The following is a 23215-nucleotide window of genomic DNA, read 5'->3' as shown; positions in this document are numbered from 1 at the left end:
CAGTCGTGGGCACTACTTTGGTTTCTAATTTGATGTTTGTGGGGATTTTTGTTAATTTGTAAACAAACTTGTTGGTGAAATTAGTGCCAGTTTCTTGTCAAGCATGGTAACTTAAGTAGCAATCTAGTAGCATTGGGCAAGGTTCTGTTGTTTCTTTGGGAATTCTTTCATATTTCGATTTTCTGGAAGCTGAACGGGAAGTACCAATTTTGTTTCTCCAGAGATGGAATTTTTTATCAGGTAATGTCTACTTGAGAGGTAGTGACTTCAATTACGAAAGTTTTGGAATTTCTTTGGGAATAATTTGTCAACTTGTTAACTTTTAACCATTAGAATAAGGATTAACTTTTTATACATTCATAGTGTAGTTATTTTTTTTTTATTACTAACAGTTTTGGATGTATGCTTCATGTGTATTATTGAATTTCAATTTTAAAATAATACCATAAAATAGGTGCACTAATAATAGATTGTCAATAATACAATATATAGATAAGCACGAAGTACAAACTTTCTTTTTTATTAAATCTACACAAACTTACATACAATAGGACAATAATAATTTGAAGAAATAAAGACTGGTTGTGTAACCACTTGAAAATTCAATCTGGAAATTTGTAAGGCTACATACGCTTTCAACAAATGATTTTTGAACAAAGCAAGTGGATGTGCCTCTTCAACCATATTTACAATTATTTGAAATTTTACATGAACCCAAGTGAAAAGTTGATGTAGAGGTTGATCCCTCAATGCATACTGCTGTAGCTTCATTTTGAGCCATCAATGAGTATCATCTGGAAAACAAAGGACAAAAGCAAAAAAAAAAAAAAAAGGGGATAAAAAGACATCAATGAGTATCATCTGGAAAACAAAGACAAAAGCAAAAAAAAGAAATAAAAAGGGATAAAAAGACGAGACATAAATGAAATTCCAAACTCAAGAGTTTACAGTTAGACATTGTTAGAAATTTAGTGTTGTATTTACTAGTTAATGACTTGTATCTTATCAATAAAAAAAAACCACTCTAAATTATTAATGAATATTTTATATTTTCATTATACATATGATTCTGTCAACCCTTGATTCATTATTAAGCACGTCATATTCTACAAAGCAGGCCTTTGTTTGTTGTATTCTATACATAGTAATTATTTGACTTCAAAGATGATGTACATAAAAAAAAATTGTGAATAACAATACCTGAGCAGATTACTAATATTTGTCAGATATGTGAACTCGAGGAATGTGTGATATCTTTATCCAGTCATCTCCTGTTTTGTCAGAGTAACGATCCCTCAACTTGTCGCAACGTCGAATATCCAAAATTTTGAGAGATGATATCTTGCCGAGGATGCAATGTGGCAGAGTCTCGAACTTTGTACATTGATTAATTTCTAGCTCCTCCAGACATGGCATGATAGAGATAGCAACTTCTTCATCATCTTCACTTAAGTCTTCCCAATTTGTCCAATTTTGGAAGCGGCGAAAATGTAATGTTCTCAAATTTGGAAATGCCACTGCTTCAGCTGAGAATGATGACTTGGAGTCTGACAATGTATCAAGAGCATCACGACTATTCTCATGTAGTGCTTTTGTAACTCCGAAAAATTCCTTACCCAAACATTCCAGCCTTTCCGCTTCCACAAGCACAAGCACTTCTAGGGATGTTAGCTTCCACAAGGCAGGCAAGGATGAGATGTTGCGGGCCCTAACAATAAATAGCCTTGTCAAGTTATCGGCGTGAGACTTCGTCACAAGCCAACTTGGTAACTGGGCTCCTGGATAGCCATCTAGCTCAAGTTTTTCCAAGTTTGGAGGTGGTTCCATAGTTTCAATGCAACTTGGAGTTTCTATAAAGTGGGCCTCGAATCTAGAGAGCAAATACATGTTACGCATGTTGACTTTCTTGCCAAGTTCTGCACTCCCAAAATCTACTTCTCCTTCAATTTCAAGGTTCAATATTTTCAATTGGTTCAGGTCCTTCAGAATTGCCAAATCATCAGAGTTGCACCTAGCGATGAAATGAGTCAAACTACAGAGTGACGTCAGCTTCCCAAGTCCTTGTGGAATTTGGCGTAATTCATCGGTCGCGACATTCTCAAGGTGCCTCAAGTGTACAAGGTCATCAATCCTTTCAGGAAGGCACGAAAGCTTTTGACAAAAACTGATATTCAGAGTTTCCAGATAATATAGATCACATATAGCTTCTGGCAGTGTAATGAAAGGATTCGAACTTAAGTACAAGTGCCGAAGATGAATCAACCTTCCGATCTCGGTTGGGATTTCAGCTAGCCCACAACCACTTAAAACCAGAGTCCTCACGCACTTCAAACTGAAAAACAGATTTTGGGGAACTACTACTGTTCCAATTCTACGAAAAGCAAAAAAGCTCCAGAGCCTTCCAAAATCAACGACTGGAGAACTAAACATCTCCTCCTCAGTGCCTTCTTCCATAATTGTTAGATGACGTGGTCTTTCACTAGATGAATTTCTTCCAATTCCATTTTTTGTGAGAAATTGTGCAAAATCATGCACTATGTCATGCATCGTGCACTCGCCATATTCACGACCATATTTTCCTAAATTTTGAAAAAAGGAACGCATTGCCAAATTGTTTAAATACTCACGGCCCACCAGCTCCACGCGCTCACCTCTTCGTCTTGGGCGAACATAACCTTGTGCCATCCACAGCCTAATAAGCTCTTCTACTTCTATCTCATGATCTTTGGGAAAGACAGAACAATATGAGAAGCAATGTATCAGCTCCGGGGACAACTCGTTATAGCTTAAATACGAATGAGGGAAAAGGTCCACAGCTGCTTCCTCCAATTGCCATACCTCACTATTCAAAACATTCTGCCACTGCTGTACGGTATCTTGAACCGTAACAAGCTTCCCATAGTCTTTGCTGCAAGTGGCAAGCCCTTGCACTTTTCTGCAATTTTCTGCCCAATTCTTTCCACCTTCTTGCATAAGTCCCCTGATTTTCTGGCAAGCGCTATCTTTTGCATTATTAACCAACAATCAGAGTGAGAGATCATGCCTAGGTCGTGAGTATCAGTCGATCCCACCACTGTGGCCACTCTATGATGACTTGTTACCAAGATTAACTTACACTTCCATCCTTAAGAGAGTTGAGAGAGTAAGGTTTCCACACATTGAGTCGTCCTCTGTCCAGACATCATCTAGGACAAGCAGGAATCTCTTACCGGAAAAAGTTTCTTTTATACGTCGAATCAACGGATCCAACTCTGCTTCATGAGAACTTTTTCCAGCATTCTCAAGGATAGCTTTCGCGACCCTTTTCTGGTCGAAAGGATCTGATATGCAGATCCAATTTCTAAGTTCAAAGTGGTTCTGCACTTTATCATTATTGAAGAGCAGCTGGGCAAGTGTGGTCTTTCCACTACCCCCGGCCCCTACTACAGAGATAATTTGAACCCCATCTCTGTCTTGACTACTACTCTTGGACAAAATTTGGTCAAGAACCTTCTCCATATCAGCTGCTCGACCATAGACCTCTGATTCGTCTATGATTGAGGTAGTCATAATTCGTTGAAAATCATGAGAATCAGGAATCCCCCCACTTGTAATGAACTTGAATTGATCTGCCTCTTTCAAAGTTAATTCTAGCTGTCCATTTATTTTCTTTATTTTCTGAGCTATGTCACTACGCACAGGAACTTGTTTGAGACAAGAACAAAGGGATGGGATAAAGGAACGAACCTTGTTCCGCAGTGTAGGCTGCATTCTGGCATTCTGACTAGTTCCCTCATTCTTTGCTCTGTGAATCTTGAAGTTCCATTCGTCCAGCACATCATCCATCTCATATGTTATGTCCTCGAGCTTTTCTAGCCAAATTCCAACACTTCTGTCCTTCAGCCTTCGTCTCTCTGCATCATGAAGCACTTTTTCAATGGTTGCCAACTTAGAGGAGATATTTGCCACCTCTTCTTCGACCCCCATCACCAAGTTGACCTTCGCCCCCAACTGCTTCATGGCAACATCACCCAATTCACCTATTATCTTTGGAACAAGCAATTCAGCCATTGCTTTTTTGTTTTTGGGGTACAAGGAGTATTGGCAATAAAATGTTGCGAGGATAGAATACTACTAATATGATTTGGAAAGGATATTTGGTTGCAAATAGAAGGTTGATACAAAGGCTGACAACCAGATTGGTTACTTAGGACCACTCCTACAACATTGTTATATACACCAACATGCTGGTCTTGACGACTTGGTCTTCCCAGTCAACTTTTATTTAATATAAAATGGGATGGATCCATGTTCTTAGCTCTTTCTTCCCTTGGTGGGTTATATATTGTTTATTAACCATATAGACTAAGGGCGGAGCCACGGGATCCACGTCGGACGTGGTCGTCCTCCGCGTGGTGAGAGAGGATTGGCTCGATGGTGACGTGGCGTTAGGGGATTGGCGACGATTTTGCCTTTGTTGCAAGTGAATTTTTGTTTGTGTGGTCGTTGCACCTCATCCTTCCTTCCGTCCCAGACTTGCTTCTGTCTCTTTCCTTGCCACTGTTTAGCTCTACTGTGGTTTTCTGCAGGCGATTGGTTGAGGTCGTCAGCGACCTCTCTGCCCACTCATCAGACTCTTCTCTACCGGCTCCAACCAAGTTCCTTTTTGCTCCACATGACCTTTTTTTCTCTTTCTTTCATTCTTTCTTTCGTGCATTGGTCTTCAGACTCTTCACTGGAAAGCTCCACCAACCCCAACCACTCCAGCCATCCTCTCCCCTTTGTTTCTCCTTTTCCTTTTTTAATCAATCAATCATCTATGCCTTTTGCTAGAAGCGATGGACTTGAGATGACCACTCAGTCCTATCCATTCTTTAGCCTTTCTCTGTCATACATTACCCATTGTGCATTCCCGAAGTTGTGGTCAATATGAGATATGTGAAGAGATCCCCATCAAATTCAACTTTCCTATTCTCTTCTCTTCTTCCATCTTTCTTTTGTTACGGGAGAATAGATGGTGAAAAAATCAGTTGAGCAGAAAAAAATTTTTTGATTAAAATAAAATAAAGGAAAGAGGAAAAAGTGTTGATTCTTCTAATTCCTCCACTTTCTTATGCCCGAGTTCTTTTGTACATTTTTTTGCTTTCTGAAGAAACCGTGTTGTGGTTTTTTTTTGTTTTTCCCCAATAGAGCGAGGGATCAATGATAAAGGAGCCATCTTTTTCAGGTTTGAGGTCATGTTTAAGAGTTTTTATCAATGATTTTTTAAATCAATAGCTTATTGTTGTTTTTTTGCTTGAACTATTTTTATTTATCGGTAGCCTTCTTGATTTTCAAGTTTAGAAGAGATTTTTGCAGTTTTTCGGGACAAAAAACAGCTTGGATGAGTTTTCAGGAAAATTGCCTCGGCGAGTTTCTTGCTACAGATTTATGTGTTTTGGACTATTATTATCTAAGCACTTTTGCTTCGTTGTCTTTTTTTTTATGCTGTTTTAGACATTTATTTTTTAGAAGTTTGGCTTATAGTTTAGAGTAATTTCTGTGTCTTGTAGTTTTGTTACATCTCTACTTGCTTCAGTTTTGTTCTTGACATGTGCAGGTGCTGGCTAATATGAGGAGAGAATGTGGGCTGAATAATGTGACATGCAAAGTATGGAATGGTTTTTTATTTGATAGTAGTAGATTTTAACTCGCTAGCTTATATGATGCATCTTCAGTTCTTCACAGATAAATGATGCATTGCATACTTAGTTTCTATATCAAGACCATAATCTGACGCCACGTTTGACTAGAGCCCAATAAACTTATAACTGGTCATATTTATATGTATTGCAAGGTGCTGGGACTTACATGGGGTGTTTGGGATGAACAGATATTCACCGTGTGCCCAAATATTATCCTTGGAGCTGATGTCCTATATGAAACAAGTGGTAGGTTTGTCCCTGTTTTTCTCTTCCCAATATAGTGACTTTTTTGGTTTTGTTTCACATATCACTTAACTGGAAAGATGTTTTTACCACGCATGCACTTTGAAGCATTTGATTATCTTTTTGCTACTGTGACATTTTTGCTCCAGAATTCTCCCTCTTCGGTTTTTATAACAACTTACCACAACAGAAGGTGGTTATGGATTTTCAATTCCTGATTTTTTCTTGGCTAAAGGACATTTGGTACCGCGCTTGGGTGTATCACAGGTTTATGTTAATTTTTTATTTCTCTTTTTACTGTAAACAGTGGGCATCACCTGATTGAGTTCTTGATGGTTAAATGGGGATTGAAGTGCATGAAACTTCTAGATGGGTTTTCATTCATGCCAGCTAACAAGGCATCTGGATTAAGTGGGAATACACAGTTGGTAGACATAATTTTGGATAATAACAAACTAAGTTAGCATATGGTCGTGATGCTTATTGAGAAAAATGGTAAGATGCGATATATTTTTTTTCTTTGTTCTTTCTCTTTCTCTCTCTCTCTCTTTTTTTTTGCCTTCTTGAATGACTATTAAAATACATGGGTTAGGGATGACATTAACATGTTACACTATCTGTTCCCCCCTTGTTTTTATTTATTGCTTCACTTCTGGAATTAAACTAAGCTTGATGCTGAATTGAACTGTGGACCATAAGCAATTGTTTTGGTTTTTGTAATTTTTTTATGTCCTGTAACAAGACCACTGCAATCCTGTATTGCATATTCTTTCTGTTTGTTTCTACTTCTGCATTTCCTCATTCTTATGGTTTTTATTGCTGAAGCATTTCCTCAATTTCGAACAGTCTTTTAGAGAAATGGTTGCAATGTGCTTGGTGAAAGACTTAAAAAAGAGGCCAACTGCAGAGAAACTGTTGAAACATTCCTTTTTCAAGAATGCAAAGCCTCCAGGGCTTTCTGTGAAAAAACCCTCTACTGACATACCTCCGTTGTGGAATCGTGTCAAGGCAAATTTGAGTGTATGTCATTTTAATGGTGCTATTATGGAACTGCTAACCATCATTTTATTTTCTAACGCTTTACCCACTAAAAATTGCAGCTTAAGGATGCCGCAGAACTAGCTTTGAAGAAAATGCCTTCAGCTGAATAGGAAGCATTGTCACAGGTCTGGGGCATCAGAAGAATTTACTGGCTGTTTGATCTTTTTCATTCTGAGTTGTCAAAGCTCTTTTACTCTTTCAAAGGGATTTCTACATTTAAAACAGTGGTATTTTTTCAAGCAAAAATAACAAAAGATGCAAATATTTAACTGTTGACCTCCTATTTTCTTAACATCTTTTTTCTGTCTTCTTTTTTTCCTTTTAGGTTTCTTATTAGTTTGCTTTCATGTGTTGTAGGTGCAAGTTTGGAGATTTTGTCTTGGATCACTAACTTTGCATCATTTTTTTTCGTTTTTATTGTTTTGTTCTATGTTTAGCTTCTTTGTTACATGTGTTGTGCTGCTTTGGTTTCTTGCTCTTCACATTATCCTCAGCATCCTCTTGCCTACTGCTACTCTTCCTTCAAAAAACAGGTATTCGTTCTTTACCTCCTTTTTTTTCTTCTTATTTTTCCTCCAGTGACATGTTATAGCTGTGATAGTTGATGTGAAACATTTTTTCTGATTCTCTTTTATCCTGCATGCTACTTCACGTTTATCCTACAGGGTGGTTTACATGTCTTGCATTTCATTTTTTTCCTGCTTCCTAAGATTTGATGGAACTACATATATGGGCAAACATAGAGAATGGAAAGAAATGAACTTTATCTGTGATGCCTTCTTCAGATGAAGATGCGTCAAAAAAATTCTGAATTGAGAAGACATGACTATAGAGTTCCAGCTTAAATGATAAAATTAGTGAAATTGATTCATGTATACAACAAGGGAATATGCTTATTATACACTAAGGGAAAAGTTGTTTTAAATCTTGATTCAGTCCACAATAAGGGAAAGCTGCAGACAGTAAGCAAAATAGATTTAAAGTTCGTCCTCAATTTTGTTTTGAACTTGGTATTTTTTTTTTCCCATATGTTTTTTACCTCAAGTATACATAATTTGATTTTAGTGAACTCTAGACAAAGATTAATACGGCACAAGTATCATCATCGATGAACCAAATTTTGTTCAAAACTTACCTGAAGCTGTGTGCTTCTATCAAGTAGTTACCAAACAAAACAACTATAAATTTGTAAGTTTGGGGTATTTTCCATTTCGTTCTTACCATTCATATTATATCACATTCATAATTTTCTCTAAACAACAACAGAAAGTTCCAAGATTTGTTGGATGCTTCATACATAGTGACCTGACGCCTTCAATTACTTTGAGAACTGGAAGGAGAACAATGACGATTGCAATGCGTGAGAGGCAGTTTGCAGATAGCTGGGATATCTTTCTGATTGAGCATCAATTGTAGCCTGGAGAAACATTAGTCTCTGTTCGTGATAAAAGAAGTTATAACATGTTCTAACTGTACTCCATAATAGGGAATACAACAACTTTGATGTATCTAAGTAAATATCTTCCTCGGATTGTGTTTGTTATTATTTACCAATTGATATAAGCATTGCATTTTCGATGTATTTGTTTCTTTCTTTTCAGTGTACTCTATGAGGCTTGCTAAATAAGACGTTCTTGCTTTCTAAGGCATATCATTGGTTCATTGCAACTTAAAACTTATCTAATGCATAACATTTGTATGCTGTAATCAGGTTGACGTTTTCTTTTCATTTGGAAAACTCCAACCTTTAGTGTCAACATTTTATATATAGTATTTGTCGATGCCATTAAATCTTGGGCATGCTCAAACTTTAGTGTCAACTTGAATAATTTACGTAGATTATATGAACTCTTATGTTGTTCACTTTTTTTCTTTTATCGAATTATTCTAAATTTCACTTTCACGTCGATTGAGATCATCTACGTTAATTTGAAATGCTCAAATATACAAGAAATGTGCCAAGCGACCTTTTCAAACAACTATTTATGTTTAATCTTGTCCATAGTTAACTTATATGCAGTCTACAACTATTTCTCATTCTCACTTGCAAAATTAGATATTCCACTTGACAAGCTCCTTTTGTATTTAACACTGTAAATATTTGGGCATAATTATCCATCCACCGCGCATCCGCGCGGTGTCCCCGCCTAGTTAACCATATAGACTAAGGGCGGAAGCCCGGTGTCCACGTCGGCGTGGTCGTCCTCCGCGTGGCGGCTGGGGATTCGTTTGTTTGGTGTCCTTTTTTTTTCCCCCGCACTGTTTTCTTCTTTTCTTTCTTTCTTCTTGCTCGGTGGGAGGCTGGCTGAGGTCGTGGGTCACTTCTCTGCCACTTCCTCAGTCCCTGTGTACCAACTCCACCAAGCGGAAGCTTTTCCTCCTTGTGCGGTCTTCTTTGCAGCTCACGTTTTACCCTCAACTTTTACCCTCAACTCAAGTTTCACCTTGTAAGACCCGTCTTTCGTTGGCCCTGTTTGCCTGCATCCGTTAGGTTGGCTCCGTCAGGTGCCTCTCTGCTGGCTGAGCCAGCTCGTCTCTAGCGGCTCCATCTTCCTTCTGTCCTTCTTTTTCTTTCTTCCTCGACCACAGATTCTGTTTTGTTTCGTTCAGCTGCAAAATTTAGCCCCCCGTAAAGGTCCAAATCTTTCCTGCCCCATATGTTAAAAAATCCCCTTTTTCCCCCGTCTTGGCTTCTTCTCTTTTTTATTTTTTCCCCGCTCCATCGCTCTGTCCGGCTGCGTCCCCCCAGCCTTTACTGTTCCGCTTTGCCCCCTTACACGCCTTCTCCTTCTGCTGTCTCCCCGTGGCTGCTGACGGATTAGGTTGCTGCAATGATGGCCGATGTAGCTGCTTCTCCTTACCTCTCCCCACGACTGGTCAATTGTTCTTCCGTTGGTGTTTCCCTGCTGCTGCTCCTTCTCCCTGCTTCCCATTTCGCTCCGCCAGGTAACCTCTGCTCCTCTTTTTTCCACCTGCTTTTATCGCCTTCTCCGTTTCCCCTTCCTTTTCTTTTCCCCTCCATGTTTGTTGATTGCACATCCCACCAATTACAGCATCTGTTTTGGACGAATCCCTCCCCCCGCTTTTCCCACCCTCGCTTTCTGGTTCTTAATTTTAGTGGATCAGTGTGCTTCCGTCTCCCCCCCTGCCCCCCAAATTAGCGCTGCCCCCTCCAAATTCTCCCTCAAATTACTGCCTCCGCCTGATCCTCAGTCTTCCGTATGCTGTATTTTCCCCGCTTTACATTGTTGTTGCTGTACAGTCTGCTTAACCCAATCAAGATACCGAATAACAAACCGCCCAATTGCCCTTCCATGAGGCAGATTGTTCTCCCAAAATTTTTTTAAAATACATCTTTGAAAACTATTTTTTATTATGCATACTTGTATACCGCTGTATTGCCACTATAGTAGCTGTCTATTATTGCGCTTATTAAAATAAAGTCATGCTTCGACTTTAGGATTAAGGCGTTGGAATTGAGGCCTTTTAGTAGTGGATTTTTAAATTAATGGATCCTTTCACCAGGTCACTATAATTCCCTATTGAATGATGATAGTCTTGTAGAAAATTTAAGAAACAAAAAAAAGCTCAATTGATCACCCTATTTGCAGCTCAAAAACTGCATTGAAAGATGGAAGCAAGGAGAGAGCTCTTGTCCAACTTATCTTTTTTTTTTTGTGCCAAAAAATTGGATGTTGTTGTACATGCTTCTGTAATTTTTAATTATTTGGTTGACCAACAATTCATGTTAGTTTTGATACAAAACATGTTCCGAGGAAAACAAATTTTACTTGGGACAACCAGATAATTAGCAATAGCTCATTTCACTGTTATAAACCAGTAAGGAAAAGACATTATGTTGATCTCAGCATTGCTCATTCTAATCGTTTTTTGGCAATTGTTTGGTGTATCATATGTTCGTTTTCTTCCTTTTGGATTACTTTGTTTTTTCTTTGGTGGTTTATCAGGGTTTCAGTTTTGCATCAAAGAAAAAAAAATTTTGACAGTCTTCCTTTTGGTTTCTGCAGGCCCATTTCGACTGCTTCATCTAGCTTGTTCTTCTGCTTACGCCTGCCTGTTGCTCCAGGTAATTTCCTTTCTACTTGGTTTCGCATCACCCTGTTGTGGTTTTTTTATATATTCTTATTCTTGTTGTTATGGCTTGCTTCTCTGTTCGCTCCAACCTCTCCCCCCCCTATCTCTCTTACTGCTATGCTTGCTCCGTTCCATTACATGCTATGTTTGCTTTCCTTTTACACGCTTAACTTGCAATGTGTCTTCTTTTGCTTCATTGTGTGCAACTTTATATTGCATTTTGTGTCTTTCAATTCAAAGAAATACATTGGCCGTTATGTATTTGTATACTTTTCAAGCTCGCATTCTCCCTAATTTTTTTCCCTCATGTGTTGGAAGGTGAGAATCATGTACTCACGAGGTTTGTTTTCCCCCTCGGTTTTATTATCCTTTTTTTCCCTTGTCCATATTTCTTCCTTATTTTAACCCTTCTTGTCATAACCGTTTTGTTCCTTTTTTTTCGCAGGAAATCTTTGTCGCCCTTTAAGGAGAGGAATGGGTTTTATTTTTTCTCTCAGTTTTACTTCCTCTTTTTTTCCTCTTATGCATAATTTTTTCCTTACTTTCTTGCCATAACTGTTCTGTTTTTTTCTTTTTTCCACAATAAAACTTCGTTGCACTTTAAGAAGGGAAATAAAAAATTTATTAATGTTTTGTCTCCTTGTCTTATTGCCTAGCTTGATCTGATTCATGCATCGTGAAGAGCAATCGTCCAGGAGGAGAAAAGGAAAGAATAGTTTGATGCTGTTGGCTTCAGGTTTTTCTTCATTTTCTTCATTTTTTTCTGGTGTTTTTGGTATTTTTCTTCGGCCGAGATTGCTACAAGAAGGATAAGAAGTGTTGCTTGAGTGCTCAAAATAAATAGATACTATAAGGAAAGCAAGAGAGACAGAAAGAGGAGAGAAAATAGAACACCCGAGCACGAGCGAAAATGAAAGCGAAGTAATTATTGAAATCAGGAAACTGAGAATAGTGCTGGAGTTGCAGCCAAATCTTAGACTTATCGGAAGTCAGAGAAATTTGCTGCTCCAGCCCAACTGATTTGTCCAATTAGAAATGCCTCAAATTTCTTACTCAGAGCCCAAGCTTTAAATCTTGAATTTTTCTTGTACCTTCGATTTAAATAGCCTCAGTCCCAAAAAAAATTGGGGCCTTTAGTCTAAATTACCTGTAAATTTGCTATCTTAGGCATTTATGACTCATCTAATGTCACCTCAGCTTAATACCATCTATCTTTGCTAATTGGTATCCTCTCTTTTGCTATCATAAACTTCCCAGCGAGCCCTGCAATGGAGTAAAAATTGTAGCATTCCAGCTAAGCATTTTCTTCTGGGGGATAGATCTTGAAGATTAGCTTCAAGATATAAAGATGGGCTATTTAGTTGTGTACTACGTGGGATTGTGGATATGGTTGTCTTTGTTTAGTTATAGCTCCATTTTCGTGTACTCTGAGATTGTAAAAGACACTGGAACATCCCAAGGCTTTGTATTTGTAGATGGGATTAGTGCCATTGGAGAAATAGATGACGATTTCATTTGTGCCACCTTGGATCCCTTCTCATTCTGGTACTTTCCATTTTCCTGCATTTGCAGCTATTTTGTGTCTCATGTTTATGTCAATGCGTGTGTGTGTGTGCCTTTTTTAATGTTACCTGCAAGCTTACTACGTTGGTATGCTGAAGTTGTTGATGGATTTATCCACCTGAACCAATGCCGTCTTTTATAACAAGGGGATGATGGCTTGTTTGAGCTGTATATTTCAGCTTCAAATTCATTTCCGGTTAAAAAGATGTGATTTTTATGCTTTAGATGGTGTGTCAGAAAAGTTTTTTGATGGCTGCTGATGCTTTCAGCAATGAAGTTGTAAAAGGGGAAGAAGACAATACTTGTCGCTTATCATTTATGCTCTGTTTTGTTTGCCTTTTGATTAAAGTCCAAAAGATCTTGATTGTGTTCTGAGAGAGATGTTATCGAATTTCAAATTGTCCAAAATGATTCTGGGCTATTATATGCGTGACCAATTTGAAGTAAAAGATGAGTGTTTAATGGACTGGTTTGATCTGTTTCTTGTTTTATTTGCAGGATCTTAACAACATAATTTTATTAAATGCAGTAAAAGGTATTAACTTTTTCTAGCTTTCTTGATTACTAAAAATGGCATTCTAACGTTATAGTCCCGTTATGGGAGCTCAAGTTGCTATCTTCCCCTAATTTTGCAGCTTTTTCGCCATTAAAGATTAGACTTGGGGGCACCCTGCAAGATAATGTCATATATCAAACTCAGAGTAATCAATGCTGCCATTCATTTGTTAAGAATTCCCCAGAGTTGTTTGGCTTCACTCAATGGTGCCTTCCTTCGTCTTGATGGGATGAATTAAACTCCTTTTTCAAGAAATCTGGGTACATAAGAAGCACTGCCTTGGTTAGTTAGACTGGTAATTATTTATCATTATTCTCATCGATCTAAAATTAATGAATCATTGTCTTCATTCCTGGGCTGAAATTATATTTTGTTTGAATGCTCTGAATGGGAAGAGAATAAGGTCCGATGGTTCAATAGTTGGAGCTTGGGATTCCTCAAATGGTGAAGCTTTTATTCATTACATTGTTGAAAAGGGCTACAACATATATGGCTGGGAACTTGGTAATATCATTTACCTTTCTATGGTTAGCCTGCTGCAGAAATGCTTCTTCTCTGTTTTTATATAGTTTTTTCAAATGATTTAGATAGCTTGAGATTAGTTTCGGATGGTAATTTTTCATCATCTATTTTGGCCAGGGAATGAACTTTCCGGCGGTGAAGTTGGGACAAGAGTTGCACCTGATCAGTATGCTTCTAATACAATCGTACTACACAACAAAGTACTAGAAATCTACAAGGATGTAGCAAACACGCCAATTGTTTTAGCGCCAGGAAGATTCTTTGATGTCAACTGGTTTACAGATTTTTTGCACAGGACCAACAACGCTGTAGATTTGTATTGGAACAGATTGCCTTTCTTTTTTTATTTAAATCAGATGGTGAAAATGATTTGCCTCACCTACTTATGTGCCTATAATTTGCTGAAAATGACCTTTTGTTATTCAGCTTAACCTAAGCTTTCGCCTTTCTTGGATTTCTTCTGGAGCTGGAAGCAAAAATGGCCACCCGTGAAAAACGACTGGTGAGGGAAAACGTAAGTTTTGTTATATCATTCTGATTTAATTTTTTCCTTTAAATTGCTCTCTTCAGACCTGGTATGCTTTCTCTTTGGTTATTTTCTTTGGCCTTTGCTCTTTTCAAACTCATTCAAATTTTCTTTTTAATCATTTTTTGGCGTCTTTCACGCAGGTATTTTGTTGATCTTCTCAAAAAAAGCAATGTATATGGTAACTAAAAAGATTTACTTGTTTAAAATATATTTCTTCATCTTCAAAATGTCTTTCGGCAACCTTCATTGGTTAGTCCTACTGCTAGAGATCGCGGGTCTGGCTTTTCGGCAACCTTTATCTTTTCTGGCGTGGGCACGCCCTGAGATGAAGGGTCTTCTGGAAATTTGCCTTAAGAGATTACTTTTAACGCCAACCACCTATAATTCATACAAATAGCAAATATGAACGAAATCTCAATTCTTAACCCCATGAGTAACCAAAATTAAAACAAAATAATAGTGCAAAAGGTACCCAGTAATTACTCTATCAAATCCCCCCACACCTAGACAATACTTGCCCTCAAGCATTTCGGAGCTCAGAAGTACAACCAAGAGAGCAAAGGTCATGTAGTAATCTATACTAACACGGGCATCTTAGATCCCTGACATGTTGCCAAAATTAGAACACTCCGGACAGGTGGTAATTCAAAAAGTATGAACAGGAATATTTGCCACCTACAAGAGAATGTGTAAATACCAGGAACGCTCGAATCAATATCACAGAATGGAATTACCATAGGCTTGCACATTTATCACACCTCCACCACTGAAAAGTGAACTAAACACACAAATCAAAGGAATTTTAATAGGGTTGTAATGGGGTTTAGGTAAGAGGCGGGATAGGAAGGTAAAGATAGGGGATAATGTGTCAAGAAAATGTCCGATATTCACTTCACAACAGCAAAGCTTTACCAGGAAATTCCACGAGCAAGGCATTTCCATGCAAGGGATGAATTTTACTTCTCTCTCTTTTTTTTTCTTTTTTTTTTTTTTGAGCAACCTTTGCAAGGTGTGGACACGCCTTGTGAGCCAGAGTCGGTTGTTCACCATTTTGCTAACAATGTCTCCCTTTTTTTTTCTTTGCTTTGCTTCCGATCCTAGATGCACAGAAGCAGCACCATACAGCATCAAATCTGCCAACCAACACTTGCTACCATTGATTCCCTCGCCTTGAATAAGCAATGAATTTCAGGCATCTCTTAACAACACAAGGAAGTCTAAAAGGTCTCGAGATTTCAAACATGGTTGACAAGCAAAAAAATTGATAAAAGCTCAAATTGGTTCACTATTGGGAGATAAGATGAGGGCGTGGTTTGTAGATAGCTAAAGAGGGTTAAATCCTAAATGCCCTTATCATTTCAAATGCATCCAATTCAATAAAATGTGGTCTCGACATGTATAAAATAGCAAGTTCTATAATGCCAATACCATGTGTGATACCCACTCAATCAAACAAAAATAGAACAAACAAGAATAATATGCTCAAACAAGGCTCAAAAGCTCCCAATTTATAAGAATGAGTCGAGTCCAACATATTCAACATTTAACAACACTGTCAAGGGAAAACAAAATGCATAGGTAGTATATTTAACCACACACCCATGCACTATGATTGTATAATTCATCATAGCAAACAAAAAATCAACTAACTACCCTTTGTTTGTTTTTTTTTTTTGTTCATTTTTTCCTCTTTTTCTTTTCTTCTTCTTCTTCATTTTTTCATTTTTTCTGATTTTTTCTTCATTTTTTTTGAGTAAAAGGAAATAATGGAAGTAGAAAGAAATAATAGCAACCATCCCCCCTCCCACACCTAAAATCCACATTGTCTTCAATGTGGAAATGACGAATGAAGTAGTAGGGGAGAAAGAGAGAAACTTCCCTGACCATCGAGAGAGGGCATCGAGACACTAAGGTGGAGGAGGATGAGGCGAGGTGAATCCAATGTGAGCGAAGAAGGCCGCTTGATTCTCTGCCTAAATACGGGTAAAGACCTGTAGCGCCTCAAGACGGCCATCTAATCCTGACACCTGGGTGTTTAGCTCATCAAAGGAATCTTGGAGGTTCTGGTAGTGGGAGTCCCAAACAGGAGGAGTATGAGAGGAGGATGGACCCGCCTGATCCGGATAGGGTGGAGAGTCAGTGGAGGGAGTAGTCAGCGGGACCCGAGGTCGTGGCCCGCCATTACCAGGGGGTGTCATCTGGTATATATCTCCCACTTTGAAAATGACCCCCATCCTCTCTAAGCTACGTAGATCCAATGGCTCAATTGCACGGGCAAGAGTAAACTTGTGTTCCTTATCGAGGTTAAGCAATCCCAACCGAAAGGCTAAGTGAGTAATGAGTGATCCCATAATTACCGGTTTATGCCGTTTCTGAATGACGGACTGCATTTGAGTGGCAACCCAACACCCAAAATTAACTTGCACCTTGTTGCGCATGCACCAAAGAAAATAGAACTCCGCCTTGGTAAGGGTGCCGGAGGAGTCCTTTCGGCTCGAGAAGTTATAAGCCAAAAAGTTGTGGATAACCTTTAAGACCGGGTTCTTAAGATAAGAGGCCTTAGACTAACTCGAATCATAGAGTTGGCGGTCCGTGGACCATTCCCTCCATATGTCAATGTATTCACTAGAAAAGGGTCGGGTGTAATCACAGGCACTGTTGATGTACGTCCCTAAGGAAAGAGTATCCTCACTGACAAATCCCAAAGTCAAATTAAAGGCATTAATGGACATATCCTGCGGGGTACCTCTTAATCTAAATGTAATCACCCCTGACTCATCCAAAGTGATGAATTCGTTTGTCTTGAACTCAAAGGTGGAGTAGAATTCATAACACATCTCCTCAAATGTAGGGTAGTCAATGGTCAGGTATCGTTGCCAACCAATTGCCAAGAACAACTGTTCAACCTCTCAGGCAATCTGCAAATGATCTAGGGTGGGGGCATGGAAACACTTACAAGGGACAAAAAGACGCGTCAATAAGCTAGTTAATCGGTCCTTTTGTGCCTGTGTAAGGTCAGTAATAGACTCCCCCCATTCCCCAGGAGATATAGTGGTCCTGTTAAGACCCAATCGGGACCAAATAGGAGGCTGGAGTGGGGCTCGCCTCTTACGAGGTTGGAACCCAAATGGCCCAGCAGTTGCTGCCTTTTTCGGAGGCATTCGGAGGCCACAGACAAAGTGTAATCAAGCACAGAAACAGCTAGTCAACAACCAAAAGGGGGATAGGGGACCACAGGCGATAAGTGATTATCAGGCAATTATGTCCAGCAAAGGGGAAACCACTAGCCACGTGTATCACTTTGGATCTCCAGAGTCCAAAGATGCCCCCAAGACAGATAATTAATTAAAGACAGCTATGAAATCTCACCTTTTCAGTCAACAGTCAAATGGTCCCCCAATAAAATCAACAAGTATGTCAACCCGACAAGAGGCAAAAATTCAGTAATAAAAATCCCAAAACGAAGTCACCAATTCAACAAGAGAGACAAATCGGGGTACCACTTTTACTCTCTGGTCCACGCTGGAGGAAGCCGTGAAGGTGGCGCACGGCGAGGGGAAGAGGGGTGCTGTGTCGCACATTAGTGCTGGCTGAAACGCAGGAGGTTGCGGCCTACTGGGCGCACTGGACGCAGAGGCGTAGATGCGCAGGTCGAGCGGTTTTCACGCGCGCGGGCATGCGGGAGGAGCTGGCTGCGCGCTTGGATCTGCTGGTCGCGCGCGAAGAGGATGCGCGTTGCTGGGGCTTGGGCGCGCGATGGACTGTCTGTGGCGGGCGATCTCAGAGCTCGCGTACGCAAAGGCTGCACGGATCTGGCTGCTGCGCAGAAAAGGTCGCACGGGCAAGTGCGCCCGCTTGGGCTCTGCTGGCGAAGAGCTCGCGTGAAGGTCGCAATCTTGGGCTCGCGACTGCTGTCCGCTCCCGCGGAGCGAGGCGCGCAGGGGTTGCTGATGAGGGTTGGGCTCACCTGTCGCCTGCTGGTGAGGGCTGGGCTCACTAGGCGAGCTGGAACTAGGCGCGCGCGGCTGCCTGGGCGGGGCGCTGCTAGTGCACGCAAAGAAGGGGTGGCGGCAACGTAGCTGCTGACCACGGGCGACGGATGATGGTGGGTGAAGCAGCGGCAGGGCGCGGTGAAGAACGGCGGTGTGAGGTGGGCGGCGAACGAACAAACAAGAAAAAAGGAGAAAGAGAGTGAAATCAGGACTAAACAGAGAAATTGGAAGAATAATTGCTCAATTCCACGGACAGTGACAAGACTAGAGAGGACAAAGATAAGAGACGAGTGGAAGAGTAGGGTCTTGGTCAAAGTTTTTTTTTTTCTTTTAACTTTCGTTATCAGAAGGATTGGAAGGAGTGGGTACGCCTTGGGGGTCATTGTCTTTTGACCAACGCATCCTAATGATGCTCAAAGGAATTTGTGTCAAGATGTGGGCACGTCTTAGAATTGCCAGTCTCCAATTTGCTCAGGGCACCTGGTGCACTCCTTCCAAGGCATGGGCACGCCTTGGAACTGTTAGTCTTCTGTCCAATACCACAAAAGCAATCAATATAGAAAGATAGAACTGGAAAATCGCAAAGTAATGAAAAATGATCACAACTAATACTGAAATCCTTGGGTTGCCTCCCAAGCAGTGCCTTTCTTTAATGTTTTTGGCTAGACCTGACTTTCAGTTGTTTAGACCTCACCACTTGGATCATCAAGGAATATAAACTCCACTTATTCACTATTGAACCCTTCATAATAGGGTTTCAAACGGTGACCATTGACCACGAACTTCTTCTCCGTCTTTAAGTTTTGGATCTCCACTGCGCCATAATGAAAAATGTTAGAGATAACAAATGGACCAATTCCACGTGAGCGTAACTTACCCGGAAAAAGCTTAAGTCTCGAATGATAAAGTAGGACTTTTTGTCCTACGACAAATGACTTCCTTGAGACTTGTTGGTCATGGAAGACTTTGCTCTTCTCCTTATAAATTGCGATGTTCTCATAGGCTTCATTCCTTAGCTCCTCCAACTCTTGTAGTTGGAGTTTTCTATGTCCTCCGGCCTCTATACGATCCATGTTACACTGTTTAAGCGCCCAGAACGCTCGGTGTTCAAATTCCACTGGGAGGTGACACGGCTTCCCAAAAACTAACCTGTTTGGGGACATCCCAATTGGTGTTTTGTATGCGGTGCGGTAAGCCCAGAGAGCATCTTCCAGCTTCAAACTCCAGTCTTTTCTATCAGGCCGCACCATCTTCTCCAGGATTGACTTAACTTCCCTATTCGACACTTCGGCCTGACCATTTGTCTGTGGATGATATAGGGTGGACACTTTATGGAGCACGCCATACTTACGAAACAAAGCAGTGATCGTCTTATTGCAAAAATGGGTGCCCCTGTCACTCACTATAGCTCTTGTTATTCCAAAACGGACAAAAATATTAGATTTTATAAAATCTGCAACCACTCTCGAATCATTAGTCTGGGTGGCCTTCGCTCCACCCATTTGGAAACATAATCGACAGTAAGTATAATATATAAAAAACCAAAGGACGAGGGGAAAGGACCCATAAAATCTATGCCCCAGACATCAAAAATTTCAACAAATAATATAGGGGTTTGACTCATTTGGTCTCTACGAGAGATATTCCCCACTCTTTGACACTTATCACAAGATTTGTAGAACAAATATGCATCCTTAAAAAGAGTAGGCCAATAAAAATCACTTTCTAACACTTTACGAGCCGTCCGCTTTGGACCAAAATGCCCTCCACATGCAAATGAATGACAGAAAGTCAAAATAGACTGGAACTCACCTGCACTTACGCACCTTCTTATCACTTGGTCCGAACATTGCCTCCACAGGTACGGGTCATTCCAAATATAGCGCTTGGTATCACTTCTCAATTTATCTTTTTTAGCTTTGGACCAACCTGCAGGTAATTGATTCGTTACAAAAAAATTGACAATGTCAGCATACCAAGGTACCGACGAATCAATGGCTAGTAGTTGCTCCTCAGGGAATGATTCTCTCAACAGTAGATCCCCTTGATTTGTGAGCAACCGGCTCAAATGATCAGCCACCAAATTCTTGGCTCCGCTCTTATTCCTGATTTCTAAGTCGAACTCTTGCAGGAACAAGATCCACCTTATAAGCCTCGGTTTGGCATCCTTCTTCGCTAACAGGTACCTCAAAGCTGCATGATCATTGAAAACAATTACTTTTACACCCAATAAATATTACCTAAATTTTTCTAGTGCAAAAACAACGGCAAGTAATTCTTTCTCTGTCGTGGAGTAATTAAGTTGGGCTCCACTCAATGCTCTTGATGCATAGTAGATCGTGTGTGCCGCTTTGCCTATCCTTTGCCCTAACACGGCCCCCACGGCGTAATCACTAACGCCGCACATTATCTCAAATGGGCGGCTCCAATCTGGGGGTTGAATGATGGGCGGTGATGTCAACGACTCCTTCAATGTATCAAAGGCCGCCTTCCATTCACCAGTGAAATCAAATGGCACGTTCTTCTGCAGTAACCTGAATAGGGGTGCTCCGATTTTCGAGAAATCCTTGATGAATCGCCTGTAAAAACCTGCATGGCCCAAAAACAAACGCACTTCCCATACACATACGGGGTAAGGTAGAGCAGAAATAAAATCTATTTTAGCTTTGTCTACTTCTATTCCCTTAACCGACACAACATGCCCTAAGACAATGCCATGATCTACCATAAAGTGACACTTCTCCTAGTTAAGAACCAAGTTCGTGTCTATGCACCTTTTCAGAATTAAAGCCAGATTCTCAAGACATTCATCAAAACTATCCCCGTACACACTAAAATCATCAATGAACACCATAATTATTTTTTCCACATATTCTGAGAAAATACTTACCATGCACCTTTGAAAAGTTGCTGGAGCATTGCAAAGACCGAATGGCATCCTACGGTAAGCAAACGTACCAATTGGGCAGGTGAACGTGGTCTTCTCCTGGTCCTCCGGTACTATCGCGATCTGGAAGTACCCTGAAAAACCAACTAAAAAATAATAATAAACATGACCTGCCAATCTCTCAATCATTTGGTCAATAAAGAGGAGAGGAAAATGGTCATTTTTTGTCACCAAGTTTAGTCTCCGGTAGTTAATACACTGACGCCAACCAGTAGCTTTCCTAACCGGGACCATATCACCCTCTTGGTTCTCCTCTATGGTTACTCCCGCTTTCTTCGGAACCACCTGAATCGGGCTTACCTAGGGACTGTCCGAAATAGCGAAGATGATCCCCACCTCCAAGAGTTTGAATATCTCCTTCTTCACAACCTCCATCATTAAGGGGTTCAGTCTTCGCTGTGCTTGCCTCACCGATTTCGCATCATCCTTGAGTCTTATCCGGTGCATACACAAGGACGGGGTTATCCCTTTGATATCGGCTATATTCCACCCAATTGCCTCCTTATGATCTTTAAGGAGTCGCACCAATCTTTCCTCCTGACTTGGAGACAGATGAGCAGAGATAATCACAGGAAGTGTCTCTCTGTCTCCCAGAAATACATACTTCAAATGCTTCGGGAGAGGTTTGAATTCTAATTCGGGTGCCTGCACCACCAATAGCAATAATTTTGCGTGAGTTTCCTGCACAAAAAGGGAAGTGAGCTCATACCTGGGTTGAATGGTTGGGAGTGAGTGTAAGGCTTCCATAGCATGGTGCAACTTATCTCTCATGTCCACATCAGAGGTCACTCCCAACTCAAGATGCTGTGTTAGGGCCACTTGTAGTGCGTCTTCACCACCTAACTCGAACGTTTCCTGTACAAGAGGTTCAATAACACTCAAAGCAAAGATTGAGTTAGAATCCTCTGGATACTTCATTGCCTCAAAAATATTAAAATGCACCCTTTCACCATCAAATTTCATTGATAAAGTACCCTTATTCACATCTATCTTAGTCCTGGCAGTACTAATAAACGGTCTACCTAACAAAATAGGCGACAGATTTAACGACTTTTCATCTCCCATGTCCAGGATATAAAAGTCTGCAGGAAAGACTAATTCATTTACCTGGACTAAAACATCCTCAACTAGCCCCTCCGCGTAGGCATTCATGCGGTCAGTTAGTTGGATTATAATGGTTGTTTCTTTTAGTGGCCCAAGGTTTAGAGAAGTAAAAATAGTTTTTGACATCACATTAATTGACGCCCCTAAATCTAGCATGGCTCTCCTGATCGGTGTATTCCCTATCTTACAGGGGATCGTGAACATACCTGAATCTCCACACTTGGGTGGAAGTTTCCTTTGGATCATGGCCGACACGTTCTCCCCTACCGCTACTCTTTCATCCCCTCTCAACTTCCTCTTATGGGTGCACAAGTCCTTGAGGAATTTCACGTATTTCGGTACTTGCTTGATCGCATCCAACAAAGGGATGTTGATCTCCACCTTTCTGAATACGTCCAGGATCTCTTTCTCCTTTTCCGCCTTCCTCGTATTCGCCAACCTGTATGGAAAAGGAGGTGAATTAGATTTAATGGGTATTGGTGGAGTAAGAGTTACCTCAGGGTTGCCACGGATGCGTCCTTCTTCTTCCATCTCCTTTTCGATCTCATTTTCATTCTTACTTTTCAGGTTCGTGGCCTTAGGCCCCTCTACCTCTTTGCCACTCCTTAATGTAATGGCACTTACATTTTTGGCGTTTGCCTCAGGCTGCAAAGGCAGTTTTCCATAGACGTGGGACTCCAGGCGATTAATGGCAGTTGCCATTTGACTCATTCGAGTTTCCATGTCTTTCATGCCTGCTTTGGTGTCCTTTTGAAATTGAGTAGTACTCGCGACCAAGGACCTAGTCTCTTGCTGGAGTTGAGTAGTGGTCATGGCCAAACTCTTGACAATTTCCTCCAGGGAACTCCCTAAGTTGGAGGACGAGGGTTGAGGCTTTTGTTGCCACGATTGTTGGAATCCTGGTGGATGATTAGAGAATGAGTTCTGTGGCCTATTCCCATAGCTGAAATTGGGGTGATC

At 40.5% G+C, this 23215-nt stretch overlaps 3 protein-coding genes and 1 long non-coding RNA gene across 5 annotated transcripts; 2 read left to right on the top strand and 2 right to left on the bottom strand.

Moving 5' to 3' along the window:
* Positions 1-1212: 1212 nt before the first annotated feature.
* On the bottom strand, positions 1213-4050 carry LOC113771066 (disease resistance protein RGA2-like). Its single transcript, XM_027315691.1, has 2 exons — positions 3116-4050; positions 1213-2998 (listed from the first exon to the last, which is right to left on the bottom strand). Exons 1-2 carry the CDS (start codon positions 4048-4050, stop codon positions 1213-1215), a joined length of 2721 nt encoding a protein of 906 aa, XP_027171492.1.
* Positions 4051-4529: 479 nt separating this feature from the next.
* Positions 4530-7787, top strand: LOC113769952 (methyltransferase-like protein 23). 2 transcript variants are annotated; one of them, XM_027314297.1, is made up of 8 exons: positions 4530-5206; positions 5579-5629; positions 5816-5909; positions 6015-6099; positions 6214-6401; positions 6753-6926; positions 7007-7072; positions 7305-7787. In XM_027314297.1, the coding sequence occupies exons 2-5, from the start codon at positions 5591-5593 to the stop codon at positions 6368-6370; spliced, it is 375 nt and encodes a 124-aa protein (XP_027170098.1). In that variant the 5' UTR covers positions 4530-5206; positions 5579-5590; the 3' UTR covers positions 6371-6401; positions 6753-6926; positions 7007-7072; positions 7305-7787. The 2 variants fall into 2 exon arrangements, 1 of the variants encoding a protein (XP_027170098.1); XR_003468360.1 differs by lacking the exons at positions 6214-6401; positions 7305-7787 and having other exon boundaries at positions 5852-5909; positions 6056-6173; positions 7007-7200.
* A 5318-nt stretch (positions 7788-13105) lies between these two features.
* Positions 13106-13907, top strand: LOC113772355. Its single transcript, XR_003468527.1, has 4 exons — positions 13106-13140; positions 13241-13456; positions 13557-13665; positions 13801-13907. It is a non-coding gene; the product is annotated as an uncharacterized LOC113772355 (long non-coding RNA).
* A 6396-nt stretch (positions 13908-20303) lies between these two features.
* On the bottom strand, positions 20304-22978 carry LOC113771065. The gene is made up of 4 exons (XM_027315690.1): positions 21460-22978; positions 21163-21225; positions 20445-20793; positions 20304-20397 (listed from the first exon to the last, which is right to left on the bottom strand). The coding sequence occupies exons 1-4, from the start codon at positions 22976-22978 to the stop codon at positions 20304-20306; spliced, it is 2025 nt and encodes a 674-aa protein (XP_027171491.1).
* Between the last annotated feature and the right edge of the window lie 237 nt (positions 22979-23215).

The sequence above is a fragment of the Coffea eugenioides genome, chromosome 5, assembly GCF_003713205.1.
Source record: "Coffea eugenioides isolate CCC68of chromosome 5, Ceug_1.0, whole genome shotgun sequence".
NCBI lineage: Eukaryota > Viridiplantae > Streptophyta > Magnoliopsida > Gentianales > Rubiaceae > Coffea > Coffea eugenioides.
The sequence above is the reverse complement of the archived record's forward strand: the minus strand, read 5'-3'. Positions and strand labels throughout refer to the sequence as shown.